Consider the following 24,198-nt stretch of genomic DNA (forward strand, 5'->3'; position numbering starts at 1 on the left):
ATCTTTCATCAGAGCGGAAAATTCAATTTTTTCAAGACCGGTGCTGAATAAAGGACGTAGATACATTGGCTAGGAATTTTTTTCAGTAATTTCCACTGCACGAATCTTGTTGTTCGTGAAATTTTGAGGTGGGAACATAAATCAGAATTCTAAAAGTCGTGCCTTGTCTAAGTAGTGGTCATCGCATCGGACTTTATACAACAAAACCGTGCATCCAACAATACAAGGTTACCACCGAATCAAGAGAATATTCCCTGAAAAATTTTGGTGAAATTCCTTGACAATTGAAGACATGCACGATGCATAAAAAGACATGATTTGAAATAAGTTCAGGCAAAATTTGTTGTTCGAAACGTCAAACCCATTCTAGAGAGGAAATAAAGGTGAGTGGGAAATTTTCCCCTGACATTTTCGTCATTTTCCCTGACTATGGCAATACTGACAATAGCAATTCTTCCAAGTTGGCAACCATTGGCTTCGTCTCCTAAAACGCACGTTAAACAATCGAAATATATCGAGGCAGGTTGCCTCGCTCAGAATCGATTAATTATAATAGTTGTAAATGGAATAAAACCATTGTTGCCAACTTCTGGAAATCGCCCCTGGCATCGAAGTTCCTTACGGAATGATCCGATTGATCCCCCGAAGAAGCATCCATGGCCGAACCCCAGAGAAGTGAGGGGGGGGGGGACGCGATTTCCCGACTAATTTCCGTGAGTTATGGCACCGGGGGCTCCGTGCCCGCCATTAACGAGGATTTATGGACTGATGAGCCCGCGCGAGGGCAGGACAAAAGTGGTGAGTTCAGGACGATAATAGTCGCGCGAAAACAAACAACAAACAAGGATCCGCGAGCAACAACCCAACCACCCCCCGACTACGGCTAGCGGATGAAAGTTGGCAGTAAACACCGAACAGGTGTCGCTGCTAAAATCATGTTCCCGTGTGCGCTGCTCAACAATTTATTACACTCGTTTATCTTCGTTCGAATCGCAACACCCCCCCCCCCCCTCCGTCCCGGCCGATGCACGCCTTATCATCGTCAATCGCAGCTTAATTAGCTATCACGCTTTGAAGACCCCTCCCCCGCATGCATATCTCTCCGGGCGCAGTTCGCTCTGGCTTCGAAATAACACGAGGTTGTGTTCACTCTGCCGTAGAACTTCATTTCGGAGGTTCTGGTGGGCCCCCAGCCGGACGTATGTCACTTCTGACGCAAAGTTGAAAGGTTCTCGGGAGAAATTCTCTGAGTACAAAAGAATCGATGATTCACTTCAAAATGCATTTTTTCAAAAATGCCCATGAGGGCCAGTATGAGGCTGCATACCACAATGCACATGAGTTCAAATTTTAAGGTACGCGGAAAAAACGCGATTAGGCTTAGCTGGGGCTTAGAATTGCTTAACCTCATACACAATAGGCCGCCCCTATTGGGTATGAAGTAAAGCAATTTTAGCTACCCGGATCTTCCTCGCAGGTTCCAGCTCCGAAGTCGTTTTTCCGTGTACGGTCTGTCCGCAGTCCAGGGGAGATTGAAAAAATACATCAAATATCCGCATTTTAAAGCTTTTTCAATCATTTTTGATGAAAAAAAGTAGAAATGAAAAAGGCGGTGGAGGGTTGACCCCTCTATAATATATTCCCTTAAAATGGCTTTAACGTAGACATAGGTATCAAAAAAGGTAAAAATATAGTGTTACTTATGTCGTGTCATATGGACCGCGTTTAACAGAAAGGAACCAAGCCACATCAGCTATTGCCAAATTTAAGTGCGGGTAATTTAATTTTTTACAAGAGAACGTTTGGGCGAATTCCTTTAAAAACGTTGAGGAATTTGCTTCGTACTATGCAGAAAATTCATTGTAATTCGCACAGGAATTTGCTTCGTACTATGCAGAGAAATCATTGTAATTCGCACAACAATCCGCACAACCGTTTTCGCGTAAAAAATTGAATTACCCACTTAAATTTGGCAATAGCTGATGTGGCTTGGTTCCTTATGGATTAACGCCGTCCAAAGTGGCCTCATTACGGTCTAAACAATCTATCCCCCAAGTTTCGACCATGTTACATTTTGCAATTAGGAACCACTATCTCTGGCTCTTCTATAAAAGCACCTTTCTGCACAGGGAAACCAATGGCATTTATGTCGTTTCTAAAATGAGCCAGAAATAGTGGTTCTATATTGCAAAACGTAATCCATTTGATTTTGAGTACCCTGTATATTGCCTCCGAAGGGAACGGGAAGGAGAGGGGCTTCAACAACGTACGGCAGGAGGGGGCGCTAAAGAGAAGGGGGGTTAGGACAGCAAGACTACCGAGAGAAATAAATTAAAAACCGAAGAGGAAGAGGAGGACGGGGGAGCAGCGTAGAAGAAGCTACCGGGACGGCAAGGCGAGCGGTCCGCGGGAGGAGGGAGGTGGATCGGGAGAAATTAATTAGAATAAAACGCTGGCCTTGTGTTTACTCAATTTATTCGCCGTACATGTTGGCGAGTCAATTAATAAAAAAGTGTAATTTTCACCGGTTAAATTGGAACGGGCAACGGCTGGTCTCTGGTCGGCTCGGGGAGCAGGGTCGCCGCTCCGTCGGATCCGGCCGCGTCCGTCGAGCACGAGCAGGCGAATTTTTTCGGTCATTCGGCATCGGCGCTCGAAACGGCAACGGGAAGAGTTAATTACCCGAGATTCCACCGACAACCGCCTCCCGCCCGCAGATGCAAGGTGTTAAAAATTAGCTTTAAGGTTAATCTTCAGCGTTAGTTCTGAAAAAATCCACCACGTCGCGCTGCTAAAATCTGACTCCGAAATCAGCGATTATTTAAATATGAAGAGAAAGACTCTAAATTCTGAAGCTAATAAGTTCTAGCAGCATGTCTGAAGAATGTGTAAAGTCAAAGATGAGCTTTCAAAGTTGCACAATAAAGGCTGGAATTTGATCCCCGTTTTCCTTATGGGAATCCAATGAGTGTGAGAGAGACAGCTCACGGTGGGAGAGAGATATCTGCCAACTGCTGAGAGCGATCAAGCGCGATTGGTTGCATCAAGGTCATCATGCTTAACCCTACTTTTTTCTGGGATCAAATTGCAGAGCTTCAGAAATGACTTTTCACGTTGCTTTTAGGGTCAATAGGAAGAAGAATGTTATAGCTAGAACTTATTTATCTTCGATTTAAACAGAAATTCCTTCAACTTTTATAAAAGCTCAAGGACTCACGTGGTGCTGTACGGACTCTAAAACACAGCGGTGGCGCCCCCTGCGCGGAGAAATTTCTTACTTCACGCAGCTGTAGATACACCTTAAACACAAGGTTGGTTTCACACCGAAATTATCGACCTCGCCGTTGCCGCTATGAGGGAAAAATAAACCGTTCTCCGCTCAGCCGAGACCCCGAGCAAACCGTTTCAGGTGCCGAATTTTGTCGATCCTTCCACCGTGCTTAAATATACTTAGGACGGGTCTCGACTGCACTTAAGATTGGCCAGTGGTGCGGTTTGAACTCATCGATGGATGTTGCACTCCGTGTGAAAAAGCCGACAAAATTCGGCCCCAGGAACGAAAGTTGCGAAAACTACTCCATATCGATGGCGACGTGCAACAAATGCGTACCCGAAAATTTCGAAACCTTCGCTTATGTTTCATTTTCTTTCGCGAAAACTTAGCATAGGTAATGTTTCCTTACGATTGTGTCTGTTTTTAAGATTGATTCCAGATAGCTCATACATAACAAAAAAATATATAGTACTATTGGTAACTTATCCTCTAAAAAAATGAAAAATAGAGCGGAGATTTACAACGTTGCAATCTGTGATACGCATTTACCGACTTTAGACATCATTTTGATTTTTGATTAATTGAATCTGCGGCCGAAAATTCAAAAGAGAATCCTAAAATCTTCACATTCATTCATTCGGTCCTTACAGGGGTGATCACTTGATCAGGGTGTCTGCTGGGACCACATCATGACCAATCCTATAGCTTTTTTATTGCCTTTCCCTTGCTCCATCCATAATTTGGCAAGGATTTCTTGAAGAGGTCTCCTGAACTTTCTGTTTTTTCTACATCTTTCTCTTCTTTTTTCATTATAACTTATTCCACACGTACCTAGAGGTCTAGTTATGAAAAGAACATGTGTACATTAACATGATGACTACTGAGACCTCATAACGGAAAATCCTTGCTTCTTCACTCGCTAAATTTTTAATTTCTCGAAAATTCGTCTTCTGAGCTCTCTAAAATTCTTCCTTTTTTACTATCTTCTTCTCGCTTTTTCTATGCAGTTCGAGACTTCTTAATTCAGAAGACAGAATTTTTCCTCAAGCATAAAAAATCATTTATCGCAAATAGTTCAAAAATTTCATTCGAAAAACTGATTGTTGAAATGATTCAACACATGTACGATGAAAATACAATTTTGTAAGAATCATGATCCATCATGCAATAAATTACTAGGAGAAATTGCAAAATCTAATCTTCAGATCTTGCATAATTTGTTTCTTCCCAAAACAGTCTAAAATATAAGGGCAATTTAAAACATGCGCAACGCTAGGAAAATATGAATTTAGGAAAATGTGATAATTAGTATGAGTATTCCTGCGTATGAAAACCTAAAGTGGTGCTCGGGGGGTTTCATCCACTTGTTACTATGTATCCTGAGCTCTATCTTGGTATTTTAATCTCTCAAAAATTGGCGAGTAATGTCGAAGCTGTTCTGTGGTACTTGATCACCTAAAAACTCCAAACAAGCCGAGTCTCTCCGTCGGTCATTAAAGGAAGAAGAAAAAGGAAAAAGAATAATGAAGTCGTAAATTGGTCGTAAAACCGCATTTCTACGCTCTGACGACCAGGCTGAAACGCTCCATTAAAACCACGTACTTAAAGGTAAGAGGTGTGATTAAGTTTCGCTGTTCACCTTGCTTCTGTTATTCGACCTTCAAAAAAAAACCAGAGAGCGTGTCCACGGGAAACCCAATGAGAGAAATGGGGCAGCAACTTTAAGCGCAATCCGTCAACAACGGAAAATTAGAAAAGAGAGCTCCACGAGAAAAGGATTAACCAATAAGGTACGTTCAAATACGTACAGTTACATCGTTTGCGCCTTGCCAAGCAATTAAATGAGGATACGGAGTGTGTGATGGCGTTAATCCATCAGAAACATTGCCAGAAATTTTTAAGGGGGGGGGGGGGGTGGATAAAAATTCCCTAGAAATCACGAAATAATGTCGATTTTTTTTAAAAAAAAATTTGCTAGTCGTTGGAGGGGGCGGGTCCAAACCCCCAGACTTCCCCTTTATGCACTGAACTCCACTGAATCGTTTCAAACTTTTCAAGTACATTTTTGGCTGAATCCTTAAACTTGCTGAAGAACCAATGCTAACACCATATGGTCGTTAGAAATAAGATGTGTCAGGGGGGATGTTGAAATGATGAAAGTTTCGGCTTTTCAAATGCTCATTAAATCTAAGTCAGAGTTTAAAGTTTTCCGAATTCTTGGAATAAAATACGGCAAAAAACCTTTCAACTAAACAGTAATTTAATAATGCGAAATACGGAAATGACATATTGGTATAGATACATTAAAATTGGAGGGGAACTTCGCCTGGAAAAGGTAATTTCGGCACTGGTACCTAGGTAATTGTACCTTTTTGCGCGGTTGTCAAAACTCTAAGGTTTTTCGCCGGACTTTCCTAACTTTTCCAATTGTGCTCTCCTGGTCGTGGCCAACATTTTTCACCCGGTCCGGTTATATGTATGTATTATAATTATAATTAAAAATAACTAGGATCAAGAAATCCGCCAACATTTTTCAAAGAGCGCAGCGCTTCTTCTTGAGAAATTAATTGTGTTCTGCCCAACTCCGCCCGACTGACACGATGCCGGAAAACTCGAGCTCTTTCGGTGCGAACGGGGCAACACCGCCGAAAACCGGTTAATTACCTCAGCGGATGCTCCCGCTTGTATGGTAAAATAAAACGGTCTCGTGACCAGAAATCCGAGCCCCTCACGGACCCATCGACCGCAAAACTCGGTGAGCAGAACATGCTCCGCGTCCCCCGCTCCTCCCCCGGGGGTATGGGCTGGGCGCAGTGTCGCATGTAACATGCATGGACGGATGCCCAGTTCGCGCCCCTCTCGATGGGGGGAAGGGGGGCGGGGGGCCCTCCGGCATGGCGCGGCCCAGGCCCCCTTCCACTCCCCTCTGGCCCCCGGGCGGGTGACTATTATTATGTAGACGGACGGACGACACCGACTATTACACGGGTCGCACCGCTGTCAACATTTTTAAGCCCTGTTTACACGGATCGGACGAGACAGATATCTCGCCGGGAACGCCGCCACTGCCCACTCCATCTATTCTTAGACGCCTGTGAGCACAAGGGATCAACGTGCAAAAAAAAGTTTTAGAAAAAAACAATGGATTTTCCATGATGGCCTTATACCGAATGTCTGTTAAGACCTCGTTACAAAAAAGCCTTACCTCTTTCTCATTAGAGTCCCTTTATACTGAGAGTCAAGACAACACCCCTCATGGCGTCACAAACGGGAATAAAGATTACACAAATTGAACGTTTTTCGTAATCTTTGATCGGCTCATTCTTAAATTCCTTTCTCCGTTCCTTCTCTCATTCCGTTTGTTCCTTGTCGAACTCGAAGTTCCTCGGTCCATTCCAGATTATAATCTTTGCAATTGGTGAAAATGTAATCTTTATTCCCGTTTGTGACACTGTGAAGGCCTAAAATCCGGTTAACCAATCAGAAATGGATTCGCATTGTCTTGACTCTCAGTATAAAGGGACTCTATTTCTCATTACCCTCCCCCCTCCCTCCCTCGAAAAAAAATATTTGTCAAGCGGTTACCTAAAACCTCCTTAAATCATTGGCATCAAAGACAAAGTATTATAGAAATCCCGCATCGAAGGATCTAAGAAATTTAATTGAGAGAGACAAAAGTTAAATTCGGAGACCAACACTATTTTTCGATTGATTCATACTTGGATCGCATTTTGCAAAAAGGAACCAAGAGCATTCCAATGTTGCAACGGTTGTGCAACGTACATTCTTTGCAGCAAAATTACTGAAAGAATGAAAAAAAATCATACTTACAAGGATAATTTTCCTCTTGAATTCATAGTATATCGAGAGTAAAGATAAAATTTGTATGGATGATCAGTTCAGATCTGCAGGGTAAAGAGAGTTGCACAATCTTAGCGACATTGGAATGCTCCTGGTTCCTTTTCGCAAGACGCGATCTACTTTGACTATTTTTTGCAATTGGGAATTACTATTTCTGAATCATCCTCAAATTCGCATAGAGAAACTAATGGCACACATGGATTGCATTTTGCAAAAAGGAACCACTAGCATTGCAATGTTGCTAAGATTGTGCAACTTGTTTGTCTTGGAGGAAAACCCCGATTATCCATTAATAGTTTCTACTTTACTCGCTAAAAACTGTGAATTTAAGACAAAAATTACCATCTAAATTTCATAGTTTTTCTCGATTTCCGCAATTTTATTGCAAAAGAGAAGTTGCACAATCTTAGCATCATTGCAATGCTATAGTGGTTCCTTTTTGCAAAATGTAATCCACACGTGTCGTTTCTGAAATAAGCCAAAAATAGTAGTTCCTAATCGTAAATTATGGCCGATTTAGCACATGGTCTTGTTAGTAGCGAGTCCGGTCTGGAGTGAGACACGGCCGAGGGGCGGCCAATTACGTCCTCCGGCGGGCCGCGCGGCCATCGGTCAGCGCCGGCCGCGCCGCCGCCGCCGTCGCGTTGACAACTGCCCGCGCTCATGCACCGTGACATGTGCTCCTGCTCCTTATTATTGCTCCCGGAATCCTCCGCTTCACAGTTGAACGGCCTGTCTTGCTCCATCTTCATTCCACTCGGTTGGAATGCCTGCGTACGGAGAGTATTGCCATGTCGGTGCCGCTCTCCGATTGGTTAACATGTCGCTGTCGCTTGCCGCGCCGGTCGAGTCGACCGGCATCGATGTTTTCCGCGGGGGCCAACGGTCATTGAAAACGACCGATTTTTCCCACCGACCCTCCACTAACCTCATGCTGACGGGTGGAAACTTTAACTTGCGGGGATTCAACACGTCTTCACCTTCCAGGCAAAGTATCACAAGCGCCATGCGACGTTTAAAAATTTCCGCCGCCATTTTATTTTTTTACAGAGAAATTGTTCAACGAAGCTGTCCGCAAAAATTTCACTGAATTTTCTTTGTGCTGCCGACAAAATTTAGTGAAATTTCCAAACAGATTCAACGAACAATTTCTCAGTAAAGAAATAAAATGGCGGCGGAAATTTTTAAACGTCGCATGGCGCTTGTGATACTTTGCCTGGAAGGTGACGACGTCTTCATGGACGATCATAAGGCGGCAACAGTCGTCACCTTCTTTGGGCTGTTGACCAACCCAGGGGTGCTAAAATCGGGTCAATAGCAACCGAAGGACAGCGCTTTAAAAAAAAATCAAAATGGCGGACTTTAACGGCCGCCATCTTGCTCCAGTCGCGGGTCTCAGAGTGTTGCCCCTTCCAGAATTCCTCCTGAGGGTACCACCAATGAGCCCTGAAAGCGGCATATTCCAATCAAAAAGTGCAGGGTTTTTTGGCGTAGTCAACGGACTGTGCAGAATGTTCACAAACCAACGACCTACCGCTCGTTCGCGAACTGCGTAGGCGATGGGAAGATTGTGTAGGCTACGACCCCGTAGGCTGTAAAATTGCTTACGTTTCGGTCAAAATGCGCTCCAATGAGCGCATTTGCGTGCACAATTTGCGTGCACCTCCTGAAGTTGTGAACGTGCGCTACGTTACACATTTCCAAAAACTGCCGTGACAGCGAAGAGAGCAGCAAGTGCAAAGATGAAGTTTTTAAAAAAACGGGCTCAGAAGCGCCTGAGCGAAATTTTTTTTGAGAGAAGCCTCCGTTTTTTGACAAATTGCCACTAATCATCCAAAAGACTCTTGGAAATCGCTTGAATACTTGAAATAGACCGATTTTATTTCAATTACATAAAAAGGGAATTATTCATTTTCATGTTAGGCTAGTGTCAGGCAAAACAGCCGTAAGTGATATCTACTGCATGCTTTTGTGGTTGCGTTTGGGCACACAACAAACACATTTTCAGCTTAGAAATTGGCAGAAGAGGACGGCACTGTACTAGAAAGCACTGTTTTCATTGGTTATCTGAGGGAATAATGTCACTTACTGCTTATTTGCCTGACTTAACGTCAGTTTTTGCGCACTTGAGGCTTGGCTTACTCATGTCTCGTTTTCATACAATTAAGATGAATTTTGCTGTTTCACCTATTTCTGTGATTTCGTCTAAAAGATGTTCGACAAATTTCGAAGGAAACTCGATTTTGAAAATTTGACACTACTGCTCTCTTCGCTATAACGACGGAATATCGTGCGCATCTGAGAACTTACGCGATTCGCGAGTCAAGTGCCGAGAGCGAGACTAGAGTCGGGGAGACGGCGCAATGCTTGAAGTATTCCTACAATTTTGCAGGCGCTTCCCGGGATCGTTCTCCGCGCAAAGTTCAAAGTTACGGAAATTTTCTTCCGGAAGATGATGCCCCTTGTCAAAAAGCAGGTCACAATTATGAGGCAACAAAACTTTCTCGCATATCTACAGCAATGAAAAAGAGCTTGGTCTCTTTTCCACTGACTCGGAGATCTTAATACGGAGTAGAAAAGTTGGATAGGGCGAATCGCGAGATAGAACTATTTCGACTTTCAAGAAGATAAAATTGCGTAACCACGAAATGGAGGAAAACATGGTGTTCTATATCATCCTAACTATTCAGTCCGTTGGATCCAACTTTTTTGGAGTTGAAAAAACTTAAGTATCAAGTCGGGAAAAATCACTTGAGGCGTTGGATTTACCTGACTCTGTACGGAAAAACCAATGCATTTTCGCGATGACCGAGTACAAGTTTTGATCCAATTGCAAATTCAATGAATGCAAATGATCCTTCATCCATTCGTAATTTTGCATTTCTTCAGAATTTATTGGCCACATTTAACTTGTTCTCATTGAATTTTGAAGGATGAATAGGTACGTGCAAAGACGGCTACCACCGATTTTCCTCTAATGGATTACATCCTCAGCACTGTCTCGACCTTTTGGGGGAATCTCTTGAAAATAGGGTCGTGATATTCAAGAAATAATCAATATCATTGTCACGACAGATATTTAGGTGAAGTTAGGCAAGGGGACAGATGCGCTAATAATTCGTGTGAAAATTCTAATTGCCTTTTGGCAGCTTTACACGAGTTACCAATGTGGGATTATGATGGTCCTCATCAGTCACTCCACGACGGTTCCACACTAATTACATGCTTTTACTCCGTGATTATAACCTCGTGTCGACGTTAATGGCAGTCACTCATTCCATTCTCTCAGAATAATAACTTGATTTAAGGAACTGTAAAATCAGATGTTTTATTCTAAGTGAATTGAAATCTCGATAATCCTACTCGTAAAATATTCTCAGAATCTTTCGCTATAAAATAAAAGTAGATTGGTAATAACCGTAAATTCTAAGAAAATGGCCGAGTTAGCCTTTTCATTCGGGTTAAAGCGTCACATTAAAAGCAGTATAAAATTATTCGAACATGCTGTCTATTTTGACTTTTTTCTTTCCCAAAATGTTCCCTGTTTTTGTTGGGTACTTTTTAATTAATACACTCAAAAATACTGTTCATATAGGAATGGATAGGAGCAGATGGTCATGATTGATCATGACAAAATCTACGAACAGAGTTTATAGAGAAGTAAAAAATCAAATATATCACATCAACATTTTATTTGTACAAAAACGTGTAGTGAACTCTACTTCGTCTATGAAACACAACAAATTGAAATCAATCGTTTTACATTTTTCACATATACAATATGTACAACAGCTACAACAAACAGGGTCGTAACGATAAATAAATAAGTTAATTAAACAAGAATTGCTTTGATAAACGAGCGTTGTTGTTTAATTGACCAAGTTACAGAGTCGTACTTATTCGAGAAAGAAACTGGAATAGAAAAAAAAAAATTGGTCAATCAAATCAAAGAAGAAAATAAATCAATCAATCCATAAATTGGTTAGAGCATTAATGATTCCATTACGGTTAAGCATTATGTTACGCTACTTCAAGACATTCGTCAATGTCAGATTTCCAACATATTTGCCGCTGTAAAATGAAGAGGCTTTTATACTCCAATTCTTTTAAGTGATTTGGCCGAGAGATCTTCAGTTTTTTTTTTATTGAAGTGAGAAATATTTGAAAATGTATATTAGAAAGGAGTTTCAATTGTAACATTCTTTAACTTTGTAAAATAGTAGCTTTCCAATCTAAGAAATGAGACACGAATTCAGAAACCCTCCTCCGCCCGCAAAATAAAAGAGCAGACACCGTTGATGCTGGGTACGGAAAGGGTTCTAAAATCGATATGAATTATTCTCTGCGATATTGCAGAAGTGAATTATTCTGGAATACTAGTAAAAGTTTGCAAATGGATCGGATTCACTGTAACTTCCAAACCTCTTGGCATTTTGAGAGACACTTAAATTACGTCTTCTTTGACTTAAAAGAACCATCTGCGGATAAAGGAAACCTTGTTTGTCTCAATTTCTTTATTGACATGATTTGACCACATCGTGTACGTTTTGCGAAATGGTGATCGAAATTTGTAGCTCTTCCGGAACGAATAGGAAAAAAATAAAATAAACTAATGGCAACAAGACAACGTATGTAACCGTTTGCAGAAAAATACGTCTGAATTTCTTTTTCTTTCAATTTCTTTTTTTCTTGTTTTGAGGATAAGAGACGGTCATTTCAAAATCATTTCCCTAGGTTTCCACTGCACGAGGGAAAAAACATTTTTGGAGTGAAATGGATGGCTTCCATGTTGTTAACAATTTGGCGACATATTGTTTTTAAGACTGAATTATTGTTTTGAAAAGTGTTGAGATAATATGCGCGACCCGACTTGAGAAATTCAATGACTGAAGAATAGAAAAAATTTCGATGCATTTCCCGATGAGATTGGATTACTTCAATTTTATTGGAAGAAATCGACGATTTATTCATAGTCTGAGCCCAACAGCAATTCCATGAGATCATTTAGCCAATAAACACAATACTTTTCAAAGCCTCTGACCCTACTCTAATGAAAACTGAATAATTAAATCGGTATGTATAATCTTGGGCAAATTACTGGATACATTAGTAACATTTACGAGGAGGGGACTCTTTCCTAATAGTGGTAACTAAATGTTATATATCGGAATAAACCGATGTGTTGATTTTTGAATCCGACAATAAATGAAATAGAGCATATAAGGCAAATGTGTGAATACATTTTGTACCTGCCCAGGAAGTTCACTCCCCGTTTTCTCCAAGGAGTATGCGAGGAGGCAGGTGGCAAAGTTTATCGAGTTAACTTAAAATCTAACAATACAAAAGACATGAAAAATAGGAAAAGAAAATACAATGAATACAGATAACCTACCCTGAAAACTTATCGATAGCTAAGTAATCAGTTATATCACAGAAAATCATATCGCAGCCGTTCATACACGAGCCGCATGAGCAACGGTGGTTTAATTTAGATGTCGCAATCAACACTCAACAGGCATGAAAAGCCAATGGCAAATTACGAGGAACGCGCCGCAACGCTTCGCTACAGACTGCGCAACTCAACGGTACTGGGCACCGAGCATGGACTTCCGATTATCAACGCGGGCCCTCCTGCCGCCCGCCACCCCACAAGCATCGCGGGTGCAAATAATACGAAATACATGCACTACAAATATAAAATAACGCAGATTTACGAGCGCGTCTACATAATAGCGACGGCTGCATTCTCGAGGCTTGAACTCGCGGTAGCGGATACCGGCATTCCGATCACTCGAGGGATTGTCAAAACCCGCGAACAAGGGAGCTCAAACGCGAAAAAGTCTGAATGTAAATTTAGCCTGGATTCCAATTGCGTAATCGGCAGGTAGATTAATGAAATTGATGGAAAAAGCAATAGACATAAAAGAAAGAGGGGAGATAAGGCGATCCTATTGGTGGGAGAAGGAGGTACGTAATAGACTAACAGTCTGCTAGCGACAGTACATTATTGTGCGGAAAAAAAGAGAAAAGAAACCAGTAGAATATATCGGTACAGTTCTGTATGAGTGCCTTGAATGGTAACTAATTGTTAAAACTTGTTTGAAACAAAATAAGAATGCTTGGAAAATATCGTTTTCTTTATATGGTTATTTCATTTTTTTCTTTAAAGAGCAGCGTGCAGAAGTCTCAGCATAAATGGCTTAATGTCTTATATTTTTTCATTTAAGTCCCTGATTTGGCGTATTATAATGCTGCTAAGTAGAAGTGATTTGACGGTACTGATTAAAAGCACTTCATAAACTGTAAAGGTTTCACGCTGAAAAAAAGTTTCTTCAGCTTGAAAAACCGAGCTTGCACTATTTTAATATTCAAACGTTTTCATGTTATTTTACCATACATTCGAGTTAAGCGCATCACATATTCATAATTGCAAACTCAGCCTGAGTAAATAAGTTTCGAAATTCGAGAGTAAATTATTATTATTATCATTATTATTATAATCAAGTCTTAAAAGAGACTGGAGAAAATAAACATTATTCTATTCGGCCACTTAAAAAAATTTGAGTCAGCTTCTCGTCGAAGATCGCAAAAGGAGGAACGAATACTCAAGCGCATGCCCACTTTTAAACTGAGATAGAATTATTAGGGAGGTAAAATGACCAAAAATACTGGGAAAAAGCAAGGAGTTGCATCAGGACCACAAATAATTATCGATGCGGTAATTTAAAGTCACGAACGCACGCGACGTTCCCGTTTCTTAATTTATCCTTGGGCTAGATGCGAATAAGAATTTTGGAAATAATTCTTGTAAATATCAAGACGATGTAGTTGAGTTCACATGAGGAATTTAGCTCTAACCATTGGCACAAAGACTGACTGAAACACTGCGAGCTCCTGGAGAATATTTAAGTGCATATTATTGGTAAAATAGTAACAGATTGCAACATCGTAACGTACCCGAAATGAGACTGGAATTTGGATCGGGACATTTATGACCGACGAGAGAATGCGCCTTGAGCAATGCAGCAACCGGGCAAGGCATAGGAGTTACTGAGCAAGCGTTTGAACATCGCGACCTACGGAATTTTTCCATATTAAAAATGTTCGGATATTGACGTTGTCATTATCTATTTTTGGTAGAAAATAAAGTGGAAGTACAGAGAATTCTGCATACTCTTATCTAGTTCCGTGTTTGTGATGATGACCAGCATGACCAGAATGTTGATGTCCATGCGCTGAATGACCGGAGTGTTTATGTGCATGAGCAGCATGGCCAATATGCTGATGCCCATGACCGAAACTACCAGCGTGTCCGTGCCCATGTCCGAGGAGTCCCTCGTGATTGTGCCCATGACCAAAGGATCCCCCGTGACTATGTCCGTGACCCAAGTTACCAAAATGATCATGGCCGTGTCCGAAACTACCACCGTGGGCGTGTCCATGTCCGAAACTACCCCCATGACTGTGCCCATGACCCAACGCCCCTTCGTGGCCATGACCATGACCAAAACTTCCACCATGAGAGTGACCATGGCCAAGGTTGCCGGCATGTTCATGGCCGTGGCCAAAACTGCCACCATGACCGTGTCCATGCCCGAAACTGCCTCCGTGACTATGACCATGCCCGATCTCTCCCTCGTGAAGACTTTGATGGCCAAAAGTTCCACCATGATCATGTCCATGGCCTAAACTACCACTGTGACCATGGCCATGACCGAAACTTCCACCGTGGCCATGTCCATGACCAAGAAGGCCAGCATGGCTATGACCATGAGCTGCATTGCCTGAATGGCCGTGACCATGGCCGAAAGATCCACCGTGACTGTGACCGTGCGTTGATGAGCCTTGGTGTTTGTGTCCGTGGCCGAAGGACCCTTCATGATGATGGCCATGACCAAGATGACCTTGGTGATGATGCCCGTGAGCGGCTTCACCATGGTGTTGATGTTCATGACCAGCATGACCACTATGGTGATGGCCATGACCAAAGTCACCCCCATGTTTGTGTCCGTGATGAGCATGACCTTCGTGTTTATGACCATGACCGAAGTGCCCACCGTGATGATGACCATGAGCCGCATGGCCTTCGTGCTTGTGACCGTGACCGAACGATCCATGATGATGGTGGTCGTGAGAGCCATGGCCATGATGCTTATGGCCATGACCGAACTCTCCACCGTGATGATGTCCATGAGCGGCATGACCCTCGTGCTTGTGACCGTGCCCAAATTCACCATGATGTTTGTGGGCATGTCCGAACTCTCCGTGATGCTTGTGATGATGAGATCCATGACCTTCATGCTTATGACCGTGACCAAATGATCCACCATGATGATGCTTGTGTCCAGCATGACCCTCATGATGATGTTCATGCCCAGCGTGTCCTTCATGTTCGTGGCCGTGTCCGATGTGACCTCCGTGATGATGTTTATGGTCTCCATGGCCATGATGCTTGTGAACGTGGTGAGCTTTCCCGTCGTGATTGTGTTTGTGATCGACATGGCCATTGTGGTAATGTATATGCTTGATTACACTAGAAATATTATTAATTGTTACAAGATATGTAAAATCCATTCAAAAGACGACACTAATTTAAAAGGAAAAGAGAAAAGTTAGGATAGTTAGGATTGAGTGTGAGACAGTTAATTTTTGAAGAAAAATCGAGGAGATAAATATTGTACTGCACTAACTTTATGAGGCACTGAGGACCAATGACGAAGTTAAGAGAACTTTGAGGAATGAGTGAGAGGATGAAAGCTCAAGAGAATATAGAGACGGGTGATGAAAGATGAGACACACATACCGAATTGTATCGAGGTTTTGAGAAAAAAAACGCCATGAAGAGTTCGATACTTGAGCACCTCTTATTCTCTGCGACCATTTTTTTTTTTTTTTTTTTTTGATTATCCAAAACGATACATTTAAACAAAGTGACTTGAAGTAGCCAGGTCATACTTCACTCTAAGACTTGCCAAATTTGGCGATAAACCTTATTTTGATACAATTAATGAGAAAAATAAATAATTAACGAAAATTAGAAATATTGAAATGCAGTCTCTGTATGGAAATTAAAATTACGAATATGAGGGGAAAACTGCAGCAGAGCACCTGGATGTTCCTCAAAGGGTGTGAAATAACTCACTTGAACAGTCTTAACTGAAAAACCATGGAATTGACAACTCTGACGTGTCCGCAATATTAATGTTTATCTCTCTCAAAGGAACGATAATATTTTTATACCAAGATAAAAATTGTGGGCTGACTGGCCTTGCTATGAGCTCCTTTACATCCTTGCATGATCTTTCCATTAGAAGTCTCATAAAATGGCAAACTTAAGACAAGCAATCAGTGTTGAAGTCACCAAAACAAGTGATTAAAACACACAGCTAGAACGGATACGTTGGAGGACCCTCAAGATAACACCAGCACTGTCAGCTTAGAAAGTCGACCATGCAGAATTACTTTCAGGACTTGTGGTCATGCTTATGCTTAGCATAACCATGATGCTTGTGCTTATGGCCGTGATGTCCATGATGTCCATGTTTATGTTTTTGGTGGCCATGGTGTTTGTGCCCATGCTTGAACTTTCCATGATGTCCATGCTTATGTTTGTGATGACCATGGTGATGGTGCTTATGTTTTGCATGACCGTGGTGGTGATGCTTATGCTTTGCATGCCCATGATGATGATGCTTATGTTTTGCATGTCCATGATGATGATGCTTATGTTTTGCATGTCCGTGGTGATGGTGTTTGTGTTTTGCATGTCCGTGATGGCCATGTTTATGTTTATGATGTCCGTGATGATGATGCTTATGCTTAGCGTGTCCATGGTGATGATGCTTATGCTTGGCATGCCCATGATGGTGATGTTTATGCTTCGCATGTCCATGATGGCCATGTTTATGTTTATGGTGTCCGTGATGTTTGTGTTTATGCTTCGCGTGTCCGTGATGTTTATGCTTGTGCTCAGCCTTTCCATGATGATGATGCTTGTGTTTTGCATGTCCGTGATGGCCATGTTTATGTTTGTGGTGCCCGTGATGATGATGCTTATGCTTAGCATGTCCATGATGCTTGTGCCCGTGTCCGAACTTTCCGTGGTGTCCATGCTTGTGCTCTGCATGACCATGATGTTTGTGCCCATGACCGAACTTCCCGTGATGTCCATGTTTATGTTTTGCATGACCGTGATGCTTATGATGATGTCCATGATGTCCGTGGTGCTTATGTTTGTGCTCTGCATGACCGTGATGTTTGTGCCCATGACCAAATTTTCCATGGTGTCCGTGCTTATGCTCGGCGTGGCCATGATGCTTATGGTGGTGCCCATGGTGACCGTGATGTTTGTGTTTGTGATCTGCATGACCATGATGCTTATGTTTATGTTCGGCATGACCATGATGTTTATGTTTGTGCTCGGCATGTCCGTGGTGATGATGTTTATGCTTTGCATGACCATGATGATGATGCTTGTGCTTTGCATGACCATGATGTTTATGCCCATGACCAAATTTTCCACCATGATGATGTTTGTGGTCAGCGTGTCCATGGTGCTTATGTTTATGATGGGCTTCTCCTTCATGTTTGTGTTTATGATCAACATGTCCCACGTGGTAATGAGTATGTTTAATGACTCTGCGGGACAGAAATTAAAATTTGTTCAAAACCTTGTGACACATCGTGAAAAATAAACCAACAACCAGGTATTCGTCTTATGGAACCTTTCCAAAAATGTGCATGAATTATCTACTCTCAAGCCACTGTAGCCTCGGTACTGTTTTCGTGGTAGAGAGGGTGCAATATGCTCGGTATAAACAATTTCGCATCTGATGATCGTATGGTGAGTTTGTAGAAGAAAAAATCTCGAGCACAAAAATTTTTATAACTATAAGATCATTTGCATGATACATAATGGTACAATGGTACATGACCGTATTAATAACAACTAAAAACTAAAACTAGCACAGCCAATTGATTATCACTTACTTGCCTAAAGATAGACGGATTTGTTTTTCTTCAGACGGAAGAGAAATGAATTTTGAAAATAAAGTTAAACATCAAAGATTTGGAAGATGGAATTATCTAAATGTATGTGAAATGATTAAACGAGGGGATAAGAAGTTAACGTGGGAAAATACGCTTACTTCATTCAGCCACAGATTCACTAATCTTTAAAATTGAAAATCTTCTAAACATCTTTTTAGGTCCAAAAAGGCATTGAAGATAGAGATTTGAAAAATGAAGTAAAAATGAAGCGCTCTATTTCGACACAATTTTTTTTTCGCAATAAAAAAGTCAAAACAATAAACAAAATGAAAAAAATTAATAAATATATAAATAAGAAACCAGTAAAAATTACTCGAAGATTTGAGCATGAAATGACTTAAAGACCACTTTGTCGCTTGAGGTGTCATAATTGGAAACAGCGAACTAAAAAAAGTAAGAAAATTTTGGAGTCTACATTCAATTAAATAATGTGAACGCAAAAAGGAAATTAAAATGAAACATTGCCTTCTTCCGAGGTAAATCTAAGATGCACGAATGGTTATCACCAGCGATTCTGAAACAGTTAGAGAAGCCAGAGTCTATATGAGTAGAGCTTAAACATACAAATAAATCATCCTTTCTGACACCAAATACCTCTCCAAACATAATAGTGATTGGCGCATAGAGAAACAATTTGCTGGAACTGAACTCAATACACACTACAATTCTCTTCGTTTCATATCTTCTCAAAAGTAAAGGCTATATTGTACCGTAAACCACTGAACCACAAATAAAAAAACTGTACGAGAGAGTTGGAAAGTAGTCGAGGGAAATGAAAGATGTGAATGAGAAAATCGGTTATTCGGAGATAACGAGTCATATATAGCACCAAAAAGCTTGAAAAAATTCCTAAAAGTCTTGCACGCTTTAGACTTTATGTTTGTGATGATGTTCTCCGTGACCATGGTGCCCATGTTTATGTTCTGCGGAACCGTGATGACTGTGTTTATGAGCGGCACTGCCATGATGATGATGCCCATGGCCAAAATCTCCATGGTGACCGTGCTTATGTTCTGCGGAACCGTGATGACTGTGTTTATGAGCGGCACTGCCATGATGATGATGCCCATGGCCAAAATCTCCATGGTGACCGTGCTTATGTTCTGCAGAACCGTGATGACTGTGCTTATGCGCAGCACTTCCATGATGATGATGCCCATGCCCGAAATCTCCGTGATGACCATGCTTATGCTCGGCAGATCCATGGTGCTTATGACCGTGCCCGAAGCTCCCATGATGACCATGTTTATGTTCTGCGCTACCGTGGTGATGGTGTTTATGATCTGCACTACCATGATGCTTGTGGCCATGCCCAAATTCTCCATGGTGGCCATGCTTATGTTCAGCAGAGCCATGGTGGTGATGTTTGTGCGCAGCACTTCCATGGTGGTGATGACCGTGGCCGAAGTCTCCGTGATGGCCATGTTTGTGTTCTGCACTACCATGATGATGATGCTTGTGCTCCGCATGTCCATGGTGTTTATGACCATGTCCGAAACTACCATGATGACCATGTTTGTGCTCTGCACTACCATGGTGATGATGTTTGTGTTCCGCAGATCCATGATGTTTGTGCCCGTGTCCGAAATCACCATGATGATGATGTTTATGGTCTGCGCTTCCATGATGCTTGTGCCCATGACCGAACTCACCATGATGACCATGTTTATGTTCAGCGCTGCCGTGGTGTTTGTGTCCATGCCCAAAGCCACCGTGGTGATGATGTTTGTGTTCAGCAGAACCATGATGCTTGTGGCCGTGACCAAAATCACCGTGATGCCCATGTTTGTGTTCTGCATGGCCTTGATGGTGATGACCGTGTCCGAAATCGCCATGATGCCCGTGTTTATGCTCCGCACTACCGTGGTGATGATGTTTGTGCTCTGCACTGCCATGATGTTTGTGTCCATGACCAAAACTTCCGTGGTGGCCATGCTTATGTTCAGCACTTCCGTGGTGATGATGTTTGTGATCTGCGTGGCCATGGTGCTTATGTCCATGCCCAAAATCACCGTGATGGCCGTGTTTGTGTTCAGCATGTCCATGGTGCTTGTGTTCGTGCTGGGCTTCTCCATGGTGAGAGTGTTTGTGCCCAACATGGCCCACGTGATAATGAGTATGCTCAATGACTCTGTGGGACAAAATATAGAATCATTTCGGAGACGTGGAATGTAGAGTTGATACCAAGCGTGCCACTCCACCGTATTCACAAGGATGAACGACCCGTGCAAGAGGTTTGGAACCATGACTTGTTGATTCGTGTGCAAGTGTAAATCACCTTGAGGTGTAGAAACTTATCCTGGGTCCGCTTTATTCTGCATTGATGTGAAAATAGAAGAAACGTGATTGCAGCATGCATCAGAACTTCGTTTGTGAAGATAAAAACCAGTCGGTGGATGTGGGTGAAAAAAATATTGTGACGTTGTTTTTTTCCCCGATGCGGCGTCACCTTAAAAAATAGTGCAATAATCAAGCAGTGAATGATCGATTAGTGAGTTGAGTGCTGTGTCAAAATGAAAACGAGATTTGCTGCAATCATTCCTCATTCTAAAATTCTGACTTTTTGGTTTGATCTAGACTTTGAGTACAAGGAACTAGACGTACATGGACAATTTTGGTCACTTCGAAAGTACAGACGAGGTCCTAATATCGAGCAAAGCGAGGAGGAGTTGATCAAAGGACCATAGGGACCAGTAATAAGACGTGGACCAAAGGAGTTGACCAAAAATAAGGCTAAAAATAATCATTACATATAATTTTTTTTTTTTTTTTTCCGATAAATGACCTGATTAAAGTTTATTAGTGAGACTAAAAAAAACTGGTTCTTTAAACTGAAAAAATAATTGCTCCATTACATTTGTGGAATATCTGATAAGCTATCAATTTTTATTGAGTGTTCGAAGATTCTAATAAAAGTCTTCTAGTACGAAATTTATATTACAAGGAGACATACTAGAACTCGAAATCTAGGATATCTCTTAGCCTTATACTAGAAGACATACAACATGAGAGGTAAGACAATTCCTGGATGACAAGAAGGTGATAAATGTGAGTGAAGAATAGAGGAAATATAAAAGTGAGTGAAAACGAAAATTTAATACCTGCACAAAATTACTGGATCATTGAACCAACCGGATTTTTTTTTTTTTTTTTTTCGACTGCATTCTTCTCTTGAGCTTTATTAGCCTATGCTCTGACAACACCGCCATTTTCAGGACGAATTTTCTGTTTAATTTATTCTTTTAACTTTTTTGATTCAGCCAAGTTCTGCCTATCTCGTCTAGGATAAGGAACAGTTTTTGCGAGTATCGTCGTTCAAATTTCATGAGCCTCCAGGCATCAAAAATTTATAGACAGAAGAATTATGAATTTTTATTATTATGTTCACTTTAATATAAAGAAAGGCATTTTCCAAGAAAAACATTTCGAATCTTCGTAACATATCTACCGTCTACTAGAAGTGAACATTTTACTTCCTTGAATAAAAGCTCTCTATCGCGGTCAGTATTGCTGAGCTTAATATTCAACGTGCTAAACAAAACCAGTCTTGAAAAATGGTGCCATGTACGTAAAAGTGATTGGTGGGGTGCGTTGATGTGAGTTATTTGGTATGATCACGGATTTTAGTTTAAACTTAGGAGTAGAGTTACAAAACTGAACATCATTGATAGAGACGGCGCATTGGGAGGGGGGGGGGGAGACAAAATATGAACAATATGGTGGACACGCAAAATCTGTACGGGGCCTTTTAAAATGGACATATTTATGCTAAAAGGAACTATGTGCGTAGGCTTAACGTACAACATAGTTTCTGCCAGTATAAATTAGGTACATCCAACTCATTATACAGGCACGACCATTTCTCTAATGACGAACCATCATGACCTAATTAGACCTTTGATAAAAACTTGAACAATGGGAGCCTTAAAAGGTCCTTACTTTAGAGAAAGCAATGAAAAAGGTCCTCAGAGAACAAACTGAATATTTTATTTCTATGAATGAATCGGGTTACATAATGCCTTATATCTCCACTTTAGACACAACAAGCTTCAAATAGCGTCCCGAAAAGATAAGATTTATTAAACGCAAAATTAGTTGGCAATAAAAGTACACCAGACTGACTCGTCTACATGTTGGTCATAAAGTGCTCAATTTTGCAACTCTACGAGACGTTAAGTGAGACCGCTTCAGCGACTCTATACTCACCCTTCGGCCGCTACTAAATCTTTTTCCTCTTTCGTCTTTTTCGTTTCTTCCTTGGCAATACATAACGTGCCAATCCCCACCAGGCATACCGTCAATATCTGATTGAAAAACACACGAGAAAACATGAGGAGGGCGTATAACTACACTATTCAAGCACTTTACCTTACTCGAATCGACGCAACCTACACATGGCTTGAGCCCAGAATCTTCCTTGACGATGATTTAAATACTAGACTGGCATACGCTTTATTTTTTACAGACATTCTGTTTAAAGTTCGTACGAAATTGAAAATGATGTAAAAGCGAAAGGCACTCATTTTCGTGCGTAAGTATTCAGATACTTCAAAATTAAATTGTTTTTGAAATTTCAGAGGTTCGCCTTGTTTACCGGTTTTTGTAATGAGTGCACAAGTTTAGTCGCTACTTGAGAGGTAGCCGATAAACGGAACAGTATACATTAAGATAACTCAACGAACAAGAGGATTTACGTGCTGGCTAAGTGGGTCTGGTAATGAGTAATTTTAGCTTAAATTTTCCAGAAAGAAAACAAACGTTAGAACGAGAGATTATCTTTGTTCTATTAACATACACTTTAAACGGAGATAAGGAAGCTTGAAAAGCGCATTAGACTGAATCCAATTGATTGCAATTATCGAAAACAAATTTTACATTAATCAGCTCTCGACGGCAACTTTTGTTTACTCCGGTGATTGTCTCGAGCTCCATCAACTTTCGTAGACCAGAACTATTAACACCAACACACACTCGCACACACACAGACAGGATGATGAGAGAGACGCTTGAGTGCTTTCCACGCTGAGTCTTTCGCAAACAGTCAGCTCGAGTGTTTTGCACGAATGATTCTTGTGATTTCTCGAAAGAGAAAAATGATCCAGTCGCACTCGATGAAGCCGGCTAAGGAATGGAAATTTTATTCCAAGTTGATCATGTAAGCTTCGGAAACGAATCGTGATATTTTACGAGCAAATATTCCTTGTTTTGGAGAAACAGAAACTTCGTCCCCTTCTACGAGCATCATAGGCATTCCGCCTGTACCAGCAAACCTAACAAACGAAGTTATACCAAAATCACAATTGAACTTGGGAAACGACAGAGTTACTTAAAAAAAAACACCAATGAGAAATAATCTGTGGACGTCTCTCGATGGATAGCCTTCCAACATGGTAACGAAATTGGATATAGGTTCACATTTCTGAAAAAATGAAACTCGAAGTTGGCTTTTATTATAGAAGATGACGAGTGAGAAATTAAGATTTGTTCCTTCAGTTTTGAGGGAAACTTCTCTTCCTTGCTCGAATTTTTCGTTATCAAGTTTTCCATGTTTTTCTAGAGGTGGCAATCCTTAAAATAACCCACTGCTCGCATCTCACTAAATAATATAAAAGTATATGACAAACGCGTGCCGCCTGACGCCCATGGCGCAAAGCGCTCCGGAGGGTTGGGCTACGAGGCAGTCAGGGGACGTAGCCCCCGAGTTACATAATAAAATATAGATAAAAAACGTCCATTCAAAATCGCAGCGCGAAGGATCTCCGAGCACGCATTGTCTTTTCTCAATGCACCGATTCTGTACGCAACGAGCTATAGTCGAAGGAATCGGCCACCCGGGTATTGTGTCCCGGTGGCCCAGTTTCCCCCGCTTTGAGGGCCAATTTGTGGGCTCGTGATTCCCTGACATTGCAACCAGCGTCGGCATCACGGCGTCGCGGCGTCGACCGGCAACTGTCGTCGGTTCGCGGCAAAAATTGGCCGGTTGTGCAAACATCGGAATTCCGACGGGTTGCGGA

General features: G+C 41.5%; 2 protein-coding genes across 5 annotated transcripts in view; both read right to left on the reverse strand.

The window, feature by feature from the left end:
* LOC109038162 (transducin-like enhancer protein 4) overlaps positions 1-24,198 on the reverse strand; it is a 180,658-nt gene that overhangs the window by 58,015 nt on the left and 98,445 nt on the right. The window lies entirely within an intron of this gene.
* Positions 14,821-22,405, reverse strand: LOC109038188 (uncharacterized). Its single transcript, XM_019053171.2, has 2 exons — positions 22,391-22,405; positions 14,821-15,668 (listed from the first exon to the last, which is right to left on the reverse strand). The coding sequence occupies exon 2, from the start codon at positions 15,640-15,642 to the stop codon at positions 14,821-14,823; it is 822 nt and encodes a 273-aa protein (XP_018908716.2). The 5' UTR covers positions 15,643-15,668; positions 22,391-22,405.

This window comes from Bemisia tabaci, chromosome 1, assembly GCF_918797505.1.
Source record: "Bemisia tabaci chromosome 1, PGI_BMITA_v3".
Taxonomy (NCBI): Eukaryota; Metazoa; Arthropoda; class Insecta; order Hemiptera; family Aleyrodidae; genus Bemisia; species Bemisia tabaci.

What these genes read in the sequence shown, in the direction of transcription:
- LOC109038188 (XM_019053171.2), bottom strand. Translation starts at nt 15,642, where the DNA reads ATGGCCATGTCGATCACAAACACAATCACGACGGGAAAGCTCACCACG.